The sequence below is a fragment of the Macaca fascicularis genome, chromosome 16 (assembly GCF_037993035.2).
Source record: "Macaca fascicularis isolate 582-1 chromosome 16, T2T-MFA8v1.1".
NCBI lineage: Eukaryota > Metazoa > Chordata > Mammalia > Primates > Cercopithecidae > Macaca > Macaca fascicularis.
Window position 1 is genome coordinate 35830993 of NC_088390.1, and position 21816 is coordinate 35852808.

At 42.1% G+C, this 21816-nt stretch overlaps 1 protein-coding gene across 2 annotated transcripts; it reads right to left on the reverse strand.

The window, feature by feature from the left end:
• Positions 1-1284: 1284 nt before the first annotated feature.
• Positions 1285-17250, reverse strand: TMIGD1 (transmembrane and immunoglobulin domain containing 1). Of its 2 annotated transcripts, XM_005583336.5 has the most exons (6): positions 17143-17250; positions 13993-14271; positions 9649-9927; positions 3609-3712; positions 1911-1951; positions 1285-1392 (listed from the first exon to the last, which is right to left on the reverse strand). In XM_005583336.5, exons 1-6 carry the CDS (start codon positions 17222-17224, stop codon positions 1389-1391), a joined length of 789 nt encoding a protein of 262 aa, XP_005583393.2. In that variant the 5' UTR covers positions 17225-17250; the 3' UTR covers positions 1285-1388. The 2 variants fall into 2 exon arrangements, with proteins under 2 accessions (XP_005583393.2, XP_065387231.1); XM_065531159.2 differs by lacking the exon at positions 3609-3712.
• Between the last annotated feature and the right edge of the window lie 4566 nt (positions 17251-21816).

Genomic DNA, 21816 nt, shown 5'->3' on the forward strand with positions numbered 1-21816 from the left:
ATGGGGCAAAAATGAAGAAAGAATGGAGGTGGGGAAAGTCAATGATAAATTATAAGAGAGCTGCGGTTTAAACAGGAGATGTATGAGAAAAGTACAGGCTGACTCATCAATAGTACAGATAGTGTGGCACAAATGACCATTTTCATTGCTGTTTGAACATTCATTGCCACATAGAGCTCACAAATTTTGTGACCCTGTCAACGACAATGAGATGAGAAAAACAAGAACATATGCTGAGTTTTTCATAATACTAAATTTATTCTATTTAAAGGAGCATCTTATATTTCAAGATTATAGTCTTCTTTCTTTTTTTTTTTTTCTTTTTTTTTCTTTTTTTTTTTTGAGACGGAGTCTCACGCTGTTGCCCAGGCTGGAGTGCAGTGGCGCGATCTCGGCTCACTGCAAGCTCCGCCTCCCGGGTTCCCGCCATTCTCCTGCCTCAGCCTCCTGAGTAGCTGGGACTACAGGCGCCCGCCACCGCGCCCGGCTAATTTTTTGTATTTTTAGTAGAGACGGGGTTTCACTGTGGTCTCGATCTCCTGACCTTGTGATCCGCCCGCCTCGGCCTCCCAAAGTGCTGGGATTACAGGCTTGAGCCACCGCGCCCGGCCTAGTCTTCTTTCTTTAGTCCTAAAACATTTCTTTTACGAAATGACAGTGAAGGTAGATAATAATTGATTTTTTGTTTGTTTGTTTTTGAGATAGAGTCTTGCTCTGGTGCCCAGGCTGGAGTGCAGTGGCGCCATCTCAGCTCACTACAACCTCCGCCTACCAGGTTCAAGTGATTCTCCTGCCTCAGCCTCGCAAGTAGCTGGGATTACAGGTGCACGCCACTACGCCCAGCTTTTTGTACTTTTAGTAGAGATGGTTTTCACTATGTTGGCCAGGCTAATCTTGAATTCCTGGCTTGAAGTGATCTGCCTGCCTCAGCCTCCCCAAGTGCTGGGATTATAGGAGCCACCACACCTGACATAACTGGTATTTTTTCATGTGCTTCCTGGGCAACTGAAAAAATTGATTACTCTGTTGTTTCCTCCTTTTTTTTTTTTTTTTTTGGTTTTGCACCAATTTGTGAGACCCAAGCATCTCCTACCTAGAAAAAAAACACACTAAACAGTAAATTATTACCAACCTATTTGAAACAAATCTCATTAATATATACCTCAAGGAGAAGACTTAAAGAAATCTTACTTTTCATTCTTAATAGCTGTCTCCATAAAAATATTCCACAAGTGTATCAAATTAGCCCTAACAACTACTGTTAAGTGATTAATGAAACAGGAGTGACAGGAGTGAATTTAATAATAGCGATAAATACAGATGGGACTACATAACTTTGGAGGTCCTGATGCAAAACTCTCTCTGTATTCGATGGTATCTCAGCTTTCTCATCTGAAATGAATGAAGACATTAATTATAATGATGCTCATAGCAATAAGAAAAAAATTCAAAACAAAACCCATACTCTCTGACAACATGCCTTTGTTCTTATTACTTACTACCCACTCCACATATGCTAGAAGCACTAAACGAAGCTGCAAAGAGAAGGCAGTATGAGGATGAATGTGGTTCCTGGCCTCGTCGTAAAGCAGTATGGAGCAGTGGCTTCCCCCAGAGCATTTGCGTTGTGTGGCAATAAAATGCAGTTGCACAAACGTTAGGCAAACTCACTTAAGGAGAGAGCAGGCTTAGGACCGAAGGTGTTCTCTGTTCTAGGCAACTTTTCAACCTATCTTCCTCTAAAGTGGAGGCAGATTTTCCTCCACCTTCTATTCTTCTTTGAACTCCTTCCCCTTCCAGCACCTCCCATCTCTAGATTTCCAAACTCTAGGAGTTTGTCTAGAGTAATGCATATTACTGCTATTCATCTGCTTATTTAAAAAGCACTGGTCCCGGCCTAGAGTACTTACAGAGCTGTTTCCCTGTGAGGGTCTTTATCCTTCATGCAGAGCTAAAAGCAAACATGGCAATAAATTAGCCTGCTTTTTAAGGCCCATGGAGAAATATTTTGAATGCATTAAGATGGCTTGAGGACAGGGGCATGGAAATACAGCCACCTCTGTATTGGCTCAGGTGTTGTTTTGGGGGCCACACTAGTAGTTATTATTAAATGCAGAGAAGATGTAACTTTTAGTTAAGATACTTCCAGGATCTTAGATACTCGAGTATTTCTTTTTTTATAGAAAAAAAATGTGGCCGAGTGGGGTGGCTCACGCCTGTAATCCCAGCACTTTGGGAAGCCGAGGAGGGTGGATCATTTGAGGTTGGGAGTTCAAGACCAGCCTGGCCAACATGGTGAAACCCCGTCTCTACTGAAAATACAGAAAAAAAAAAAAAAAAGCCAGGTATGGGTCGCGTGCCTGTAGTCCCAGTTACTCTGGAGGCTGAGTCAGGAGAATGGCGTGAACCCGGGAGGTGGAGCTTGCAGTGAGCTGAGATCGTGCCACTGCACTCCAGCCAGGGTGACAGAGCAAGACTCCGTCTCAAAAAAAAAAAAAAAAAAAAGGTTTGTGGCTGGGCATGGCAGCTCATACCTATAATCCCAGTGCTTTGGGAGGCTGAGGCAGGCAGATCACTTGAGCTCAGGAGTTCGAGACCAGCCTGGGCAACATGGCAAAACCCTGTCTCTACAAAAAATACAAAAATTAGCAGGGCATGGTGGTGCATGCCTGTGGTCCCAACTAGTTGGGAGGCTGAGGTGGGAGGATCACTTGAGCCCAGGAGGTTGAGGCTACAGTGAGCTGTGATCGTGGCACTGCACTCCAGCCTGGGAGAGAGAGTAAAACTCTATCTCAAAAAGAAAGAAAGAGAGAAAGAGAGAAAGAGAGAAAGAGAGAGAGAGAGAGGAAGGAAGGAAGGAAGGAAGGAAGGAAGGAAGGAAGGAAGGAAGGAAGGAAGGAAGGAAGGAAGGAAGGAAACAACAACAAAAATATGCTTGGGATTGGAATAGGGAGCGGAGTGAATTGCTTCTTGAGAGATGTGGCTGCCCTGTTACTATGTGTTCCAAGGAGAATGCCCCTCGCTGAATGATGCACTCAGCCTAGGGCTTTCTGCCATATTTGCTCTTCTTTGGCATTGGCTTAACTGGCAGAGTCAAATGCATGGCATTAACCTATGCATGCACATATTCTGAATCATACCAGCCAATGAGGATAACTACTTTATAGTTCAAACCCCAGCCCACTACAGCCAGGGCATCTGGCTATAGTCCAGAGGTGAGCAGCCAGTGCCATCTTTTTCATGCAGATCTCTGAATCTAGAGCAGATGTTCCTCCTTATACTTATTTATCATACCACAGGTACCATAGCAACAATAAAGGGAAATTTAAAAGGAAGGAAAATCAGCCCCCAATTCCCTACCCCTGGCAACACAGCTATTTTCAATTCAGGCTTTGCCCATGTGCACTTCTCTTCTTTGTAAATCTGTACTCATAATAGACCATATAATTTTTATTCCCTTGAGCAACTATATTTTAAGATCTCATGGTAGAAAGACCAGATTTGACTTTGCCAAGAAGGGTTCCTAACTGAAGTCACTTATATTTCTAGCTTTCTGCCTTTATTCAGATGATCATTTTTTACTTAAATAGCTCAGAATACTTAGATACCTCCATTATTTTCTTTCTTCTAGCAACCAGTCCAAAGCACAATGTCAGAAAGATCACAACACACGCAGCAATAATGGGCTCTACTGGGACACTCACAGTTTTATCTGTTGGAAATGCAAACACAGGGAATAAGAATGAACATTTACATACTTCCAGTACATCCCAGCAATGGTGCCTTGAACTTTATGTATATCATCCCCTTAATTAAACCTTCTCAACAATCTCAAAAGATAGATATGATTGTCCTCATTTTACAGGTGAGGAACCAGGGGCTTCGAGGGGTTAGAATGCTTGTCCAAAGTCATAGAACTAGGCCGGGTGCAGTGGCTCATGCCTGGAATCCCAGAACTTTGGAAGGCCAAGGCAGGCAGATCACTTGAGGTCAGGAGTTCAAGACCAGGCTGGCCCACATGGTGAAACCCCATCTGTACAAAAAAAAAAAAAAAAAAAATAGCTGGGCATGGTGGTGAGTGCCTGTATTCCCAGCTACGTGGGAGACTGAGGCAGGAGAATTGCTTGATCCTGGGAGACAGAGGTTGCAGTGAGCCAGGGTCGCACCACTGCATTCCAGTCTAAGTGACAGAGCAAAACTCTGTCTCTCCAAAAAAAAAAAAAAAAAAGTCACAGAACTAGTAAATGGCAGAGGCAGGTTTTGAATCTGTTCCTTGGTGGATTAATAACTTATTGTAATATGAGTAACTCCCCTAAAACAAGTAGGCCATTTTGTGCCTCCTTCACCCACAGTTTTTGCCACACGCAGAGCAGAATTAGATTGAAGTCAACGGTTTTGCCTGGATTTTGAAAAGCCCAAAATATATTGGGAAGTATCCTGGGGTGGGTGAGGGAAGAGAGGGAGGAAGGCTTTGAGAGCAAGAAGAGAAAGGGTGGAGAGCTTTCTGGACTAAGAAGGAGAGAGAGGTCTGTGGGCCTCAAAAGCAGTGGGGAGCCTTGTACCTGTACTACGATGGTGCCCCAAGCAGGTGACAAGACATTATAGAAGGTAGGTGGCTGCATAGTGTCTCTAGGGAAGTAGGAATCTAAGCATTAGCCTTCCCAACCTTGGCAAAGGTTTCCGCATCTCTCTAAATGCCATGCAAAGACAGAGGGCCTACTTCTAACTGGGACTAGGAAGAGATCAGCAGCAACCACGACAGCTTGGAAGTGAAAGCCTACTCCTTTATTTTCTAAACACCAGGCAAACTGAGAGCTACTTTTTTTTTTTTTTTTTTTTAGACAGAGTTTCGCTCCTGTTGCCCGGGCTGGAGTACGGTGGTGCAATCTCGGCTCACTGCAACCTCTGCCTCCCGGGTTCAAGTAATTCTCCTGCCTCAGCCTCCTGAGTAGCTGGGATTACAGGCGCATGCTACCATGCCCAGATAATTTTTGTATTTTTTAGTGGAGATGGGGTTTCACTGTGTTAGCTAGGATGGTCTCGATCTCCTGACCTTGTGATCCGCTTGCCTTGGCTTCCCTAAGTGCTGGGATTACAAGTGTGAGCCACCGCACCTGGCCAAGAGCTACTTTATTTATCAGTCACTATAGGCATAGTGCCTGTGTTTTCAAGCTTTCTAAGAGCCTCTGAAAATATTTGAGACCCAGAAAAAAATGATTGGCCCCAAGATATGAAAATAAAGTAGCAAAATTAATCAAAATTAATCAATGTTTAAGCATCTGTAAAATGCAGTCTGGCATCAACTATAACTCAACTGTTAAATAATGATGTTTAAACCTCAAGAACCAAATGAGTAACTTATTTATAACAAAATTCAAAATCTATACAAGTTATAAAAATTCTTTCAAAAATTTTACAGCAGAAAGCACAGATAATGTGCTTTGCTTTTAATATCTTTAATATGATATGGAATGAAACTCTCACAAGTGAAAGTGAAAGCCAGGCAGGGCGGCATACGTGTAGCCCCAGCCACTTGGGAGGCTGAGGCAGGAGGATTGCTTAAGCCCAGGAGTTCAGGGTTATAGCACCCGATGATTGCACCTATGAATAGCCACTGCTCTCTACCTTGGGCAACAGAGTGAGACCCTATTTTTTTTTTTTTTAGACAGAATCTCGCTCTGCCACCCAGGCTGGAGTGCAGTGGCTTGATTTCAGCTCACTGCAACCTCTGCCTCCTGGGTTCAAGCTATTCTCCTGCCTCAGCCTCCCGAGTAGCCGGTACTACAGGTGTGCAACACCATGCCAAGCTAATTTTTGTATTTTAGGTAGGTAGAGACAGGGTTTCACCATGTTGGCCAGTCTGGCCTCGAACTCCTGACCTCAAGTGATCCGCCTGCCTTGGCCTCCCAAAGTGCTGGGATTATAGGTGTGAGCCACCATGCCTGGCCAACCCTATTTTTTAATTAAAAAAATTTTTTTTAGAGATGGAGCCTGGGTATGTTGCCCAGTCTGGTCTTGAACTCCTGACCTCAAGCAGTTCTCCTACCAGGGCCTTCCAAAGTGTTGCAATTACAGGCGTCAGCCACTGCACCTGGCAGGACCCCGTTTCTTAAAAAAATAATAAAGTAAAAGTGCTTAAGGTCAACAAAGGTTTTTAAGTGACATTGTCCAAGCCCCTGGATTCCGATGCCACCCAATGAGGGGAAGGAGCTTCAGTCATTGCTTAAATAACATTTTAGGCATTTAAAGGAAATTAAGCATGTGCTATTTCTTGTACAATTGAGTTTATGGATTGAGGTGCAGTCAACAAATATTTACTGGGTGACTAATGTGTGTTATGCACTGTGTTCAGCTCTGCAAAAAACAGGACAGGTGTGGAAGGCTCCTCTGCCTTCATGGAGCTCATCTTCTAGTGGGGGAGACAGACATTAAACAAACAGATACTACAGATTAAGTATTAGAAAGGAAACAGGGTCATGAAATAGCAAGTGAAGGGCAAAAGCCAGGGAAGAAGGGAAGAAGTGACTTTAGGTAAATTTAATTTCAAAGCCCAATTCCTATATACCTTAAGATTATGAAGTAGGGTTTATCTTCCCTGTCCCCATAACTGTATAACACACTAACCAATTATTATTATTATTTTTGGAGACAGAGTCTCACTCTGTCACCCATGCTGGAGTGCAGTGGCATGATCATGGCTCACTGCAGCCTCGACTTCTAGGGCTTAAGAGATCCTCCTACCTTAGCCTCCTGAGTAGTTGAGACTACCAGTGCGTGCCACCACATCCAGCTAATTTTTCTATTTGTTGAAGAGACAGCGTCCCAGCAAGTTGCCCAGGTTGTTTTGGAACTCCTGGCCTCAAGCAACCCTTCCACTTGGCCTCCCGTAGTCCTGGGATTACAGGCACGAACCATCCCACACAGCCTGTAATTACCTTTTTTATAATTTTCCTGCTCTTGATAATTTTGGGGAATAAATGGATTAAATTTTTGCCCTCTCTTGGCTGTTTCTAAACATTATTCTCATGAAGGTATGGGTCACATCACCCCTATGGAGAAACTTTGCTCAGTGAGCCTTTTTCTAGTAAGCCCTGGTTCTGTACTAGCCAGCTCTGGGACACACCAAAGGGCCCTCACCTTACTGGGGAGCCCCTCACCTTACTGGGGAGCCCCTCTATTTGCAAGATGTCAAAAGAAAGGGGAAGTAAAGGTGGGACAATTAGAAAAAGAAATCAGAATTCATTCACAGGTTGGAATATTTTTACCAAGTCAGATAAAATGAAGCCACATGTGACAGCTCTTATTCTGTTTTTTATTTACTTATTTTTTGAGACAGAGTTTTGCTCTTGTTGCCCAGGCTAGAGTGTAGTAGTGCGATATTGGCTCACTGCAACCTCTGCCTTCTGGTTTCAAGTAATTATCCTGCCTCAGCCTCCCAAGTAGCTGGGATTATAGGCGCCTGGCCATCACGCCCGGCTAATTTTTTTTTTTTTTTTTTTTTTTTGTATTTTTAGTAGAGACAGGATCTCACCATGTTGGTCCGGCTGGTCTCAAACTGCTGACCTCGTGACCCACCAGCCTCAGCCTCCCAAAGTGCTGGGATTACAGGCGTGAGCCACAGCGCCCGGCCAACAGTTCTTATTCTATAAACAAACTGAAGTAAACAACCTTACCCATTGGCTTGCTTTGGATTTCAAATTTCTGTTGAAAGTGACTTTGGTCTGGGCATGGTGGCTCATGCCTGTAACCCCAGCACTTTGGGAAGCTGAGGTGGCAGATTGCTTGAGCCTAGGAATTCAAGACCAGCCTGATCCACATGGCAAGACCTCATCTCTACAAAAACAATTTTTTAAATTAGCTGGTTGTGGTGGCACGCACCTGTCCCAGCTATTCAGGAGGCTGAGGTGGGAAGATCGCTTGAGCCTGGGGGGATGAGGTTGCAGTGAACTATGATTATGCCAATGCACTCCAGCCTAGGTGGCAGAGCGATACCCTGTCTCAAAAAAAAAATAAAGGAAAAGAAAGAAAAAAGAGACTCTGGCGAGGGTAATTGCATAACTGCGCCTCTCCCCTTGTCCTGTTTTACGGTCTCATTTGTAACCAGATCTGATATTTCCCTCCCATATTCATCATGGTTAAATAATCCCAACACATGGGCTAAATCTTGTGCTCAAGAAAAGATCTGTGATGTCATCTGTAGCTTTGCATGGCCTCATTTAGGTACTTCCTCACTGAGCCGTGAAGCCAGGAGAGGCCTCATGAAAGCATTTAGCCTGAGCCCCAGCAGCAGAGCATTTACGCCACCAGCCGTGGGAAGTAGCTAAGCAAGAAGAAATAAGAAAAACAAGTTAGTTTGGAAGAGCCCCACCCAAAACAAGTTTCTGCCCACCTGAAAGCCAATTTGCTAAGCTAGCATCCTGATTGCCACATAAGCTGTATTTTTTAAAAATGTGACACAGAACAATTATGATTTCTTCTTAACCAGGAGGGATATAATTCCCTGGCCTCCAAGTGTGGTGTTCATAGTCACTTAGGATGGCAGGGCATGAGGCCCACCCTTCCATGCTTTTGTGGTCTTGCGGGAGGTAAATAGCCACAGAGCTTTTTCACTGCTTCTATCTCATGGGTACTCAGGATATTTGTGGGTTTGGTTTTTAAAACAAGGAGCCCCTGAGCAATTGTTAGTGCTCTGCAGGACGAATTACTGGTCATTCCAGGAATCACAGTGACGGGCATTCAACCTCCAGTAACTCTTCTTCCCCACCAGCCACTCTGTTCATATCCCATAACCTTCCCCTCAAGGGGAAGGAAATAAGACACGCTAAGGTTCTATCACCACAACACTTCTGGCAGGGGTTCAGTTGGCTTCCTGGGGACTGGCAAGACTGGCAATGAGTGGGTACAGGGAGGCAAATGACAAAGTGAATAATGTTCTAACAAGATATGGGAGTCTCAGCGTGTTGGGCCGCTTCTGGTGTGCTAGCGTGAGAGCAGACAACGTGTGAATGAGCATTTTCGGCATCTGCTACCCCAGGCATTTTGCCTTTCTCTTTTTGTATGAGCAAGAAATATGAGGAGGGAAAACCCCACAGATGGTCATTTGTTCTGTCATTGTAGAGGTGATAACCCTGGGTAGATGAAGCATGAATCCAAGAGAAAGGGCTTTTTTCCCCCTTATTTTTTCCTACTCTCTCTGCTGATTAGCCTACAGGTTAGAATTTGAGTTAGGAGTGGTTGTAGAGATCCATTTTCTTATCTAGTCATAATTTCTCTTCTCTGTGTGTTTTTTACTTCTCTTCTGTTAGTTATGAAGCTATGAACTCAAAAGTCCAGTTGCTACACACCTCGTTGCCCAGAAGAATTCATGGAAATACTCCTCCCTAAAAGCCAAGCAGAATTGTTTCCTATATTTTGTTCTAAGAAAGGATCTTTGCTCAAAAAACAGTGTCCTGTATGGAATGGGCATGATTTCCCTAAAAGGATGGATCAGGATTCTTAGTGGAAAAATCCTTGGATGGGGATGATTCTCCAAAGAAAATCCTAGCCACTAATCATAATTGTTATTATCATTTATTGTCACCAAAAATATTTACGAGCATCTGGCGTGAGTTTTGCACTGTGCTGAGTATTACTTAAAAAGAGAGTTACCTTTAACAATCAGGTGAAAGTCCAAGCTCTCCGTTTGCAGAGATGATTTTGCAGTACAACTGTAGGTTCCGTTGTCAGATTTCTCGACTTTGGTGATTGACAGCTGAAAAGACTCACTTGTCTGTTGGATTTGGTGATGGCTTTTCTCTAAATCCAGGAGACTACTGTTTTTGTACCACATCATTTGAGCCTGGGGGTTGGCTTTCACACTGCAAACCAACTTCACGTTACTGCCTTCCTCAACTGTTTGGAAGTTGTTTCCACTTAGGAGAGGAGGAACTGCAAGACTCAAAGCATTTAGATTTAATTAGCTGATAAGCAATAGTTCACTGTCAGAGTTCAAAGTCTTCCTTCAGTCTATCTCATGTGGTCATTTATTCATTTGACAAAAATTTATTAAATACGTACTGTGTGCCAAGCACTGGGGTAACAAGGGCAAATAACACTTCCAGTTCCAAACCTCATGGGACTTTTAATGTGACGAACAAGACAAACCATGAAACAATATATGATTATAAGCATGATATATAGTAATGAATCTATGATAAGCAGACAATGTGTAACACTACCCAAGAGTATAACCCTTGAGTCTTTGTTCTCTGAGACTTAATAAACCAACCTGTGCTAGTGTTGCACAAAACAGTACAAAATTAAGAAGGCATACACTGCAATTAGACCTAATTCCATCTACACCATTGACTGTGACTTTGAGACAGTTAACTAACTGCTAAGGCCTCTGTTTCTCATGTAAAAAAATGGGATAATCATACATCTCCTGAGATGCTGTAAAGATTAAATAAAATAATCCCTGTAAAGAATTTGCCACAGTGCTAGCTACTATTATTATTACAGTGGTGGTGGTTTTGAGGGTTACTCTCACCGTCTGTTTTTGCATTTTATCTAACCATTGCCTTGGTAACATATTTACCAATGCATCTCTATGCATCTCTGCGTTTTCTCAGTGGTGCTCTAGAAATAATGTCCTCCTCCCAGGTGTTCTAAGCATGAGAACTCTGGCATCTGTGGAAGGCAAGTGAGTCCCTCTCATCCCTCTGTGTGAGCAATTCCTTCTTCCCTCTACAGTAAGGGGAGTTGTAGACCCATAGACAGTCAAACATGTATATCACCTTGCATATTCTGGCAGAAGTGCAGAATAGTAATGAAATGGTTGGAGAGTGGGAACTAGGAAAAAGATAGAGATGGAGAAGGAGGAAAAAGGAGCTTGTATAATCTGCACACTGAATAATTAGACCCTGAGTAGGCTGTGCTATTAATAACTCTCTCAGAAGAATGATATTTTGTTGCTCTTTGGAATGAGCTTGAATTCTGTATCAAATCCAACAAGGATGTTATATGGTATTCAGATATGCAGGAAGCTGCTGGAATAGAGAACATAATTGCCGAATAGAACAATTCCATTTGTGGACAGATTCTGTTAGTGATTTCTTTTTATTTAACTATTTGAAATTAATTTAAGCACATCAGTGTATGTGAATATCTCCTCTGTAAAAATTAGTACTTTTCAGATAAAGCTAAGATCCAAGCTGGTCACTTCCTGACCCCCAGAGATACCCGCTGCTATGAGTTTGGTGTAAATCCTTCCCTATCTTTCTTTTTTCTTAAATAGTTTTCTATACATATAGTGTACCCATAGGAGATATACCGTATTATTTTAGGGGCATGGAAAGGATTTACATAAAATACTTCAATTCTCTCAATAACTTGCATGTTTTTGAGATATGTTCATATTGAACCACAGAGATCTAGCTTATTGCTTTTAGAATGCATTACTTTAATCATTTGTGTTTTGATGAGCATTAGGTTGTTTTCATTTTAAAATGTTAAACAATGATACAGTAAACATCCTTGTACATATCTCTTTACGCCTATGTGCATGTATTTCTCCAACATCTAGAAGGAGAAATGCTGTGTCATAGGATACGCACACTTTAAACTTTGATAGGTATTATGAAAGAGGTGTTCTCAATTTAAACTTTCAGCAACGATGTATGAGAGAAACTGTTTATCCATATTCTCCTCCAAACAGTGTATTATCAAGCTTCCATTTGGTTCTTGATCTGCTATTTATAACAATAATGGTCCTGCCTTTGAAGGGTACATAATATCCTTGTCACGTTTTATGAGCTCATTTTGATTTATTGGTTGATGACTTTGTGTCAGTACTGTCATTATGGATTACTGAGCAATTAACTATACACACACACTTAGCAACAATGATATTTAGGAGATTCTTATAAAAAGAATTTAAAAAGTGGATTGAGGCTGGAAAACTGAAAACAATTTCTTTAAGTCATCAAATCACAAATCACATTGTTGGCATTTCTGCCGTGTTTCCCTTAAGAGGGTTCCATCAGCCCAGGCAACATAGCAAAACCCCGTCTCTACAAAAAATACAAAAATCAGCTCGGCGTGGTGGTGTGTGCCTGTAGTCCCAGCTACTTGGGAGGCTGAGGCAGGAGGATCACTTGGGCCTGGGAGGCAGAGGTTACAGTGAGTTGAGATTGTGCTACTGCACTCTAGTGTAGGTGACAGAGTGAGACGTTGTCTCCAAAAAAAAAAAAAAAAGAAAGAGGTTTCATGGAATAAGCACTTAAGCACTAGGTTAGAAGCTTGGGAATTAGTGTTTTGTTCTCAGCTGCAGCTATGATTTGAGCCCCTAGTCCGGGCCTTAGTTTCCTTAGCTGTCTTTTTTTGGCAGGGTCTCACTCTGTTGCTTAGGTTGAAATGCAGTGGGCAATCATAGCTCGCTGAAGCCTCAACCTTCTGGGCTCAGGCGATCCTCTAGCCTCAGCCTCCCGAGTAGCTGGGGCTACAGGTGTGTGCCAGCATGCCCAGTTTATTAAAAACATACTTTTTTTTTTTTTGGTAGAAATAGGGTCTCACTATGTTATGTTTGTAGAGATAGGGTCTTTCTACCAAATCGTACTGCATCATCATACCTCACCCATCGCCATACCATCCACACCATTCTCATGCAGAACCAGCTTTTCACCCAATGACCCATGTGATCACCTACATAATATCACTTGACAGTCCCCTAAGCCTATACAGTTCCACCAACGGGTTACCAGTACCTGGAACCCAGTCATTGAAGAGCTTCACCTTTTTTGACTTTAAGGTAATGCTTAAAGATTCCCTAATGAAAATCTTTTTTTTTTTTTTTTTGAGATGGGGTCTCACTGTGTTGCCCAGGCTGAAGTGCAGTGGTAGCATCTCAGCTCATTGCAACCTCCGCTTCTTTAGTTCAAGCAATTCTCCTGCCTCAGCCTCCTGAGTAGCTGAGATTACAGGTGCCCACCACCGCACCTGGCCAATTTTTGTATTTTTAGTAGAGGCCAGGTTTCGCCATGTTGATCAGGCTGGTCTCGAACTCCTGATCTTAAGTGATCCATTTGCCTCTGCCTCCCAAAGTGTTGGGATTACAGGCATGAGCCACTGTGCCAGGCCATGAAAATCTGTCTAAGCAGAACACAAAAGCTAGGTACTACAAAGGAAAAGACTTGTAGCTTTAAATATATAAACATTTAAAATTTCAATATGGCAAAAAAGAACTACAAAAATTTTCAAAAACAAGTAGGAGAAATACTTACAATTCAAAATGACAAAGGACTAATTTCCTTAATCCACAAAACCCTCATACAGATTAATGAGCAAAAGGCATAAAACCCAACAGAAAAAAATGAGTTAAGGATACAAGCAGGCATTTCATGGAAACAAACAAAAAAGGCCAATATGTTTACATAAAGGTGAACACCCTCATTCTTAATTTAAAAATTGAAAATAGGCTGGGCGCAGTGGCTCACACCTGTAATCCCAGCAGTTTGAGAGGCTGAGGTAGGCAGATCACTTCAGGTTAGGAGCTTGAGACCAGCCTGGCCAACATGGTGAACCCCCGCCGTCTCTACTAAAAATATAAAAATTAAAAATTAGCCGAGTGTGGTGGTGGGTGCCTGTAGTCCCAGCTACTCAGGACGCTGAGGCAGGAGAATCGCTTGAACCCGGGAAGGCAGAGGTTGCAGTGAGCCAAGATTGCGCCACCGCACTGCACTCCAGCCTGGGCAACAGAGCGAGACTGTGTCTAAAAAAAAAAAAAAAAAAAGAAAGAAAGAAAAAAGGAAAAGAGAATTTCAAAGGAGGCTGGCAAATTCTCAGAGTTTGACGATACTCAGTGCTCATGAGGGTGAGGGGAAATAGGTACTCTCATGCTTTGTGGTGGGAGCGTAAATTGGGCAATTTGGCAATACCAAGACCTAGATTTCAACTACCACTTCATATGTTACAGACATTACAGACCCACTAGCCGTTTCTGTTCCCCTCACTCACAAATAACATTCAGTGCCACCGAAATGGACACGGAGGGATCCCTCCCCAGCCTGCAGGTAAAGCTGATTCCGTTGTCATTTTCACTGATGGAAGAGACACAGACAGAGCTGGAATTGATTTTGTTTCCAGATTTCAAATCCACTCTCCCCTCCTCTCGGTACCAGAGCAGTTCTTCCTCTCTGGTGTGGTTTTGAACAGCACATATCAGAGACACTTGGGAGCCAGGTGTAGTATCCAGGATATAGTTCTCAGTTTTACCATTCACAGTTAAAACAGAACCTGGGAGTGTAGAGAGAAACTATTTAGATATACAGAGTAAACAACCTAAATGCTCATGAACAGGGGATTGGTTAAATAAGTTATGTTACATCAGTAGAACAAAATAAGCTCTGAACAATTAAAAATAGTCGTATTGATCTATATGATTTATATTGAAAAATATTCATAATGTATTGTTAACTGAAAAACAAAAAGATTAAAATGTGGTCATCAAATTTTGGTGCACGTTGGAATCACCAGGGGATCTTTTAAAAAGTACTGATGTAGCCGGGTGCGGGCCTATAATCCCAGCACTTTGGGAGGTAGAGGCGGGAGGACCGTTTGAGCTCCGGAGTTCAAGACCAGCCTGGGAAATATAGTCAGACCCCTTCTCCAAAAAAAATAATAATAATTTAAAAAAACATTAGCCAGGCGCGGTGGTGTGCATTCGTACTTCTAGCTACTTGGGAGGATAAGGTGGGAGAATCGCTTAAGCCCAGGAGGTGGAGGTTGCAGTGAGCCAAGATCGCACCACTGCACTCCAGTCTGGGTGACCGAGCAAGACCCTGCCTCCAAAAAAAAGTACTGATGCCTGGTTCTCATCCCCAGACTTCTGATTAGTTGACGTGAGTGCAATCTAGGCATTGTGTTGTTTAAAGCACCTCACCCCCAGCCCCCAGGTGATTGTAATATGCAGTGAAGTTTGAGAAGCACCAGGTTAGAAACCAATACATACAGAATGATCATATGCGTGTGTGTGTATGTGTGTATGGTATACATATACACATACACACATTTTCATGGAAAAAAGACTTAGGAAAAAATCCCATATATATTGAATACACACACACACACACACATGCATATATGTATATACATATACACATACCATATTTAATTTGTTTACTTGAAGGGATTGAAAGTAGGAAAACAAGGGAATGAAATGGAAAAATATTTAAGGTATAAACATTAGGCAAAAAATGCAGAATATAAGTTAAAGCTCTAATAATTACTACAAATGTATCAAAATTGCACATGCATATGAGTAAGAACTGATTTGAAAACACTTTTATGATTAAATGATAGGATTATGGACAAATTGGGTCTTGCATCTATAGTGTTTTAATATTGTTTTGGCAGTGAAGAAAAATAAAAAGATGTTTAAGTAGCTGGGGTTTGTGTGGTAGACAAGTCTTCGTGGGTTGGGTGATCAGGATACATAGTAGGTTTTTTTTTTTTCTTTCAGCTCTGACTTTTAGAAATCTATTCATTGGCCGGGCGCGGTGGCTCAAGCCTGTAATCCCAGCACTTTGGGAGGCCGAGACGGGCGGATCACGAGGTCAGGAGATCGAGACCATCCTGGCTGACACGGTGAAACCCCGTCTCTACTAAAAAAATACAAAAAACTAGCCGGGCGAGGTGGCGGGCGCCTGTAGTCCCAGCTACTCAGGAGGCTGAGGCAGGAGAATGGCGTGAACCCGGGAGGCAGAGCTTGCAGTGAGCCGAGATCTGGCCACTGCACTCCAGCCTGGGCAGCAGAGCGAGACTCCGTCTCAAAAAAAAAAAAAAAAAAAAAAAAAAAAAAAAAAAAAAGAAATCTATTCATTGCGTAGTAATACACTTGAATTTTGATTTTTATTTTCCTGGTTTAGAAGCAAGTAACAAAAGCTAAAAAAGAATTTTATCTATCATAAACCTGTAGCCTGGATAACATTTGTTGATATGTTCTGTAAACACATTAACCTTCCTTTTAAAAAACTTAAGCTGGCTGGGCACGGTGGCTCATGCCTGTAATCTCAGCACTGTGGGAGGCCAAGACAGGCGGATCACCTGAGGTCAAAAGTTTGAGACCATCCTGGCCAACATAGTGAAACCCTGTCTCTACTAAAAATAACAAAAAAATTAGCCAGGCCTGGTGGCGGGCTCCTGTAATCCCAGCTACTCAGGAGGCTGAGGCAGGAGAATCACTTGCACCAAGGAGGTGAAGGTTGCAGTAAGCTGAAATCAGGCCACTGCACTCCAGCCTGGGTGACAAGAGTGAGACTCTTTCTCAAAAAAAAAAAAAAACTTAAGCTACTTGTAAAGATAATCGTATTGTCTAGTATTTTTTTTTAAATATGGAATATTGAGTGGTTGTCACCTCTGGATGAAAGTATTTAGGGAGATTTGTACTTTTTTTTTTTAATAGATTGCCTAATTTATTTTACTATGACTATGCATTACTTTTAAAATCAGAAAAGAGTGGTAGGGGAGCAAATGCTGGAAAGATTTTCATGTGAAATGGCATGTTCAGATAAACAGAAGATTATTTGGGGTAACATTAGTAATAAAATGCATTAAAATGTAGGAGGATTCTGGTGGTGGCTCTGGAGAAAATAGAATACTTCACCTTGTCTTGTAATAATAAAACCCTAAAAACAATATTTTTCCTTTTTTTTTTTTGAGACGGAGTCTCACCCTGTTGCCCAGGCTGGAGTGTAGTGGCGCCATCTCAGCTCACTGCAAACTCTGCCTCATGAAATGGATTCACACCATTCTCCTGCCTCAGCCTCCCAAGTAGCTGGGACTACAGGCACCTGCCACCACGCCTGGCTAATTTTTTGTATTTTTAGTAGAGATGGGGTTTCACTGTGTTAGCCAGGATGGTCTCAATCTCCTAACCTCATGATCTGCCCGCCTTAGCCTCCCAAAGTGCTGGGATTACAGGCATGAGCCACCCGCCCGGCCTCCATTTGATTTTTTATTGTTAGCTAACTCCTATACTGTGAGCCATGCTAACTGTGTAGTCATTTCAATTTGGAATTTAAGGATATATCCAATGCCCATTGATCATTTTTCTTAATTGGAAATTTTCCTTTATCTAAAAAGAGGTCAAAAAGAACTTTAACTTACTTGTCATCTCACGTGGCAGAAATAAAATTACTAAGAGAAGAAATCTTCCCATTTGCATTACAACACTGCTGTTCCATGCCATCTTTAATGAGTTAAAGTAGGATCTACTAAGGGAAAAATAGTGCAGTTGGTTTTGTACTTTGGTTTGTGAACCTTCCTTCTGTCTATTATGCATTTAAAGTGAAGTCCCAGATGAATCATCCCAGCTGTAACGGTACTACTTCTAGCTTTTAATTAAACAACGCTGCCTGACTAAGTTCAAAGTACATTTAGTAGTAAGATTTTTTTTTTTAAAGCAACATAAAGAAAACCACAAGGAAATAGGCTGTGACAGATACAGCAGCATTAGGGTGCCCTGGGGAAGATAAAACCAAGAGACTTCCCTAGAGAAACTGATAGAATTTCATTTTAACAGAATGAAACTTGTGTCATTCTCAGACAGTCCCTACTGAATAAAGTAATTCTTGTTCTGAAAGTTTCTCTTGGGTCGTTTTTGTAAAGATGTTCTCTGGTAATAGAGAGTTTTTGAGATTACTCCAAATCCCATGGATTGAAATGGTGTGTACTTAGGAAAGACTCAACTGAAACATGGCCTCTAGTTTAAACCATGTTAATCTTGCCTGTCTCCCACTCTTCTCTCTCTCTTCCCCTTGACCCATATGTACTAAAAATAATAAATAACAAAGCTGTCCTTTCTCCCTTCTTGCTTTTGCTTCACCTCTCCTTCTCCCTAAGATACTCTCCACTTCCATCTGAGGAAAAAAACATATATTCATTACTTCCTTTCAAGAGTACTACTATAAATATAGTGGAACCACATATGAAAAACTTTCTGTGCAACAGGGACTGTGCTAAACACTTTACATACATCATTTCTGTCACAATTAAGCCTCCCAACAACGCTCTTGAGGTTATTTCTATAGATTTAAAGAGATTATGTAATTTGCCCGGATCTCACAGACAGTAAATGTCAAGGTCAGGATTTGAACCCAGGACTCCCAAGACCATGCTCTTAACCACCGTACTACTACCCTACTCTTAACCACCTTACTACCCAATCTACTGCCTAGAATAATATTCTTTTCCTTTAAGAAGCTGCTGTTAGACTGGGTGCAGTGGCTTATGCCTGTAATCCCAGAACTTTGGGAGCTGAGGCGGGTGGATTACCTGAGGTCAGGAGTTTGAGACTAGCCTGACCAACATAGTGAAACCCCATCTCTACTAAAAATACAAAAAAAAAAAAATTAGCCAGGCATGGTGGCGGGCACCTGTAATCCCAGCTACTTGGGAGGCTGAGGCAGGAGAATCACTTGAACTTAGGAGGCGGAGGTTGCAGTGAGCCGAGACTGTGCCACTACACTCCAGCCTGGGCGACAGAGCGAGACTCGGTCTCAATACATACATACATACATACATACATACATACATACATAAAAAGAAGCTGCTGTTATTCTTTTCCAGTTCCTGACCACTTGGAGTTCTCTCCCTTTAACACCAGTATTAAACTACAAGAGCTGAAATATACCTATACCTACTCTGCTCCTCCCCGTCCCAGGCGTGTCCCAACAGGAGTGAGTTTCATTCATGCCAGGCTTACCCTTTCTGGCAGACAAGCCTGCATCAATCTTTTCGTAAGATGCAATTACTACTAATATTGATTCTTTTGTAATTTTAAATATTTGCCAAAAAGATTTCTATCACAGTGTTGTAACAGTTATGATTGCAGAATGCAGTCAATAGTAGAATTTTCTCAAGCACTCTCCACTACAAGTACTCAATAAAAACTGAGAGTGCAGGCTTCTTGCCAGACCTCACCCCGTCCTATTAAGGGGGCAAATCTATGTCTTCTCTTTCCTTCCACTCCACCGACACGGCAACTTTTCAAAATGTATTTCCCTCACTTGGCTTGATTTTAATCTGTATGACTCTCTACTTTCTATATAAGACAGTCTTACCACTTACCTCTTGAACTCTGAGAAGCTGACTTCCTTGGCCAACTGTTCCTCTGCCTGAAAACCCTAAATGCTTTCCCTGTTACAATCCTTTATAATACTTGAATTTGAACACTTTATGACAGTAGGATCAAATAAATAAGATAACTTGGGTTCAAAGTCTGTTTCTCTTTATGGAGTCTTAGAGAAGATAGTAATTGGGAAAGACATCTTCTTAAGATCTGAGTTTCTATGTGTACCTAGGTTACTAGGTGGGGCCGGATGTTAATAACAGGGATGTGTTGTTTCAAGAAAGCCTGAACTTGTGCAAAACTCTGTAGCGCATCTCACTGAATATTGTCATATTTAAGTAAGATAGCTGCGTTTTGATCGTCTACTAGCCTGGGGATTGTGATGGTACAAGTCCAAGAAGGAGTTTGATTTTCACAGATGTCAAAACATTGGAAGATTCTACATAACTTAAATAATGCTGGAAAAGTCTTAGTTACTGCTGGTAACCCAAGCCCAGTCCATAAACTGTACCGAGCCAGGCATAGCAGGGAGCCGTTTTTTTTTTTTGTTCGTTCGTTTTTTGAGACAGGGTTTCACTCTGTCACCCAGGCTAGAGTGCAATGGCAAGATCGTGGCTGACTGCAACCTCTGCCTCCCAGCCTTCCAAGGAGCTAGGACTACTGGTGTGAGTCACCATGCCCAGCTAAACTTTGTTTATATATATATTTTTGGTAGAGATGAAATTTCGCCATGTTTCCTAGGCTGGTCTCGAACTCCTGGCCTTAAGCAATCTGCCCACCTTTGCCTAGGGAACAGTTTTATCCTCTTGAGACTCTCACCCGATTGGGGGATCCTTGCATTACACTATGTTTATGGTATTATTAACAATGCAAATTTTATCTGCCAAATACTATTGTTCCCATTTACACAAAAATATAACAGAAGAATATTTATAGTTATCCACACATTTGAACACACTGTTGAAGCACACCAGCAATCTGCCTCTTACTAGCTATGTGACTTTGAAAAGTTATTTAACCTCCATGAGCCTCAGGGTCTTCATCAATACAATGGAAATAGTAATAGTGCCCTCCCTATGGAGTCACTGTGAGGATTAAATGAAATGAAGCATGTGAAGCTGCCACACAGTAAGCTCTTAGTAAACAGTAGCTCTTATTACTATTATTATTAATACAGGCTGAGCAGGGCATCCTAAATCAACACAACCTCACTATAGCATTGTTCAAGCAAAAATCAGAGCTAAGAGCCGCTCCTGTTGGCTGGGTTGCAAGCACCACCTAAGCAGGTTTTGAGTTTGCCTCTCTAGGGATCCAAGATTGTCATTTTAAAATGAATTTAGCAATGGAGCGATGTCTTGGTTCTTGGTCCCTCCAAAACAGACCCTGAGACAGAGCTTTTGAGTGCAAGTAGTTTATTTAAAGGTGATCTTGGCCAGGCACAGTGGCTCACTCCTTAATCCCAGCACTTTGGGAGGCCGAGGCGGGTGCTTCATTTGATGCCGGCAGTTCGAGACCAGCCTGGCCCACGTGATGAAACCCCCTCTCTACTAAAAATAGAAAAATTAGCTGAGCATGGTGGCGGGCGCCTGTAATCCCAGCTACTCGGGAGGTTGAGGCGGAAGAATCCCTTGAGCCTGGGAGGCGGAGGTTGTGGTGAGCTGCGACCTGGCCACTGGACTCCAATCTGGGTGAGAGAGTGAGACTCTTTCTCAAAAAAAAAAAAAAAAAAAGTGATCTCAGGAAGCATAGTAAGGAAGTAAGATAGGGAAGGGAGGAAACTAGTAAAGCATGTGTTAAAGGTTACTATTGTGAGCAATGTCCTCCTGGAGCCTTGGACAAGGTTGTATTCGGTGGAGCACACCTCCGAATCAACTTCTGATAGGGAAGGAAGTGTTAGTATTTATCACCAGCTTCTCTCCATCTCCGGCGACTGAGGGGCGCTCTCAAGGTGTTGACTCTCTGGCACTTTCAGCCTGCCCTGTGAGGGCAGAGTGTACTCTCTCAAGCTGGCCAAGATGTCCAGGCAAAGATGCTCAGGAAGTCACGGGCTATACGGGAACTCTTTGCAAGTAACTTCTAGGTAGGCCAAGGGGATGTGGGTAGAGCACCACCAGCAACTTCTATAATTGGATATTAGGTGGTATTAGGAAATAATGATTAATTATTATTAGTTGTGATAATGGTATTGCCGTTATGTAGAGAATGTTCTAATTCTCAGGGGATGCCTGCTGAAATATTTATGGGTCAAGTGTCATGATAATTGCAACTACCTTTCAAATGATTCAGCAAGAAAAGTAAACACATAAACACACAAAGCGAATATAGCAAATGTTAACATTTATTCAATCTAAATAGGGGTCTATAGATCTTCATTGCATTATTGTTTCAACTTTTCTGTATGACATTTTTGTCACCAGAATATTGGGGAAATATATTCAGCAGATATTTATTGAGTATCTGCCATGTGCTAAGTATTCTAAGCACTGGGGATGTGACTTGCGGCCAAGCCAATATGGTGGCTGTGTCATGAATTAGGGAAAAGATGGCTTCTCTAGTCACTCTACTGCCATCTGTGGAAAATTGTTATAATAACTCTACAAAGCTATGATGTCTGTAAGACGAATAGTGCTTCCAGGTCTCCATAACATTAAATGGTGATACATAGATGAAAAACAAGCTCTGGGCTTTTGAAGGTCTTACATTGTAGAGTA

Excerpts from the sequence above, each read along its gene's own strand:
- TMIGD1 (XM_005583336.5), bottom strand. The coding sequence starts at position 17,224 with ATGGCATGGAACAGCAGTGTTGTAATGCAAATGGGAAGATTTCTTCTC. Across the intron at positions 14,272-17,142 it reads TCTGCCACGTGAGATGACAA|GTTCTGTTTTAACTGTGAAT; the intron begins GTAAGTTAAAGT and ends CTACACTCCCAG. Across the intron at positions 3,713-9,648 it reads CTTTCACCTGATTGTTAAAG|ATAAAACTGTGAGTGTCCCA; the intron begins GTAACTCTCTTT and ends CATTTCCAACAG.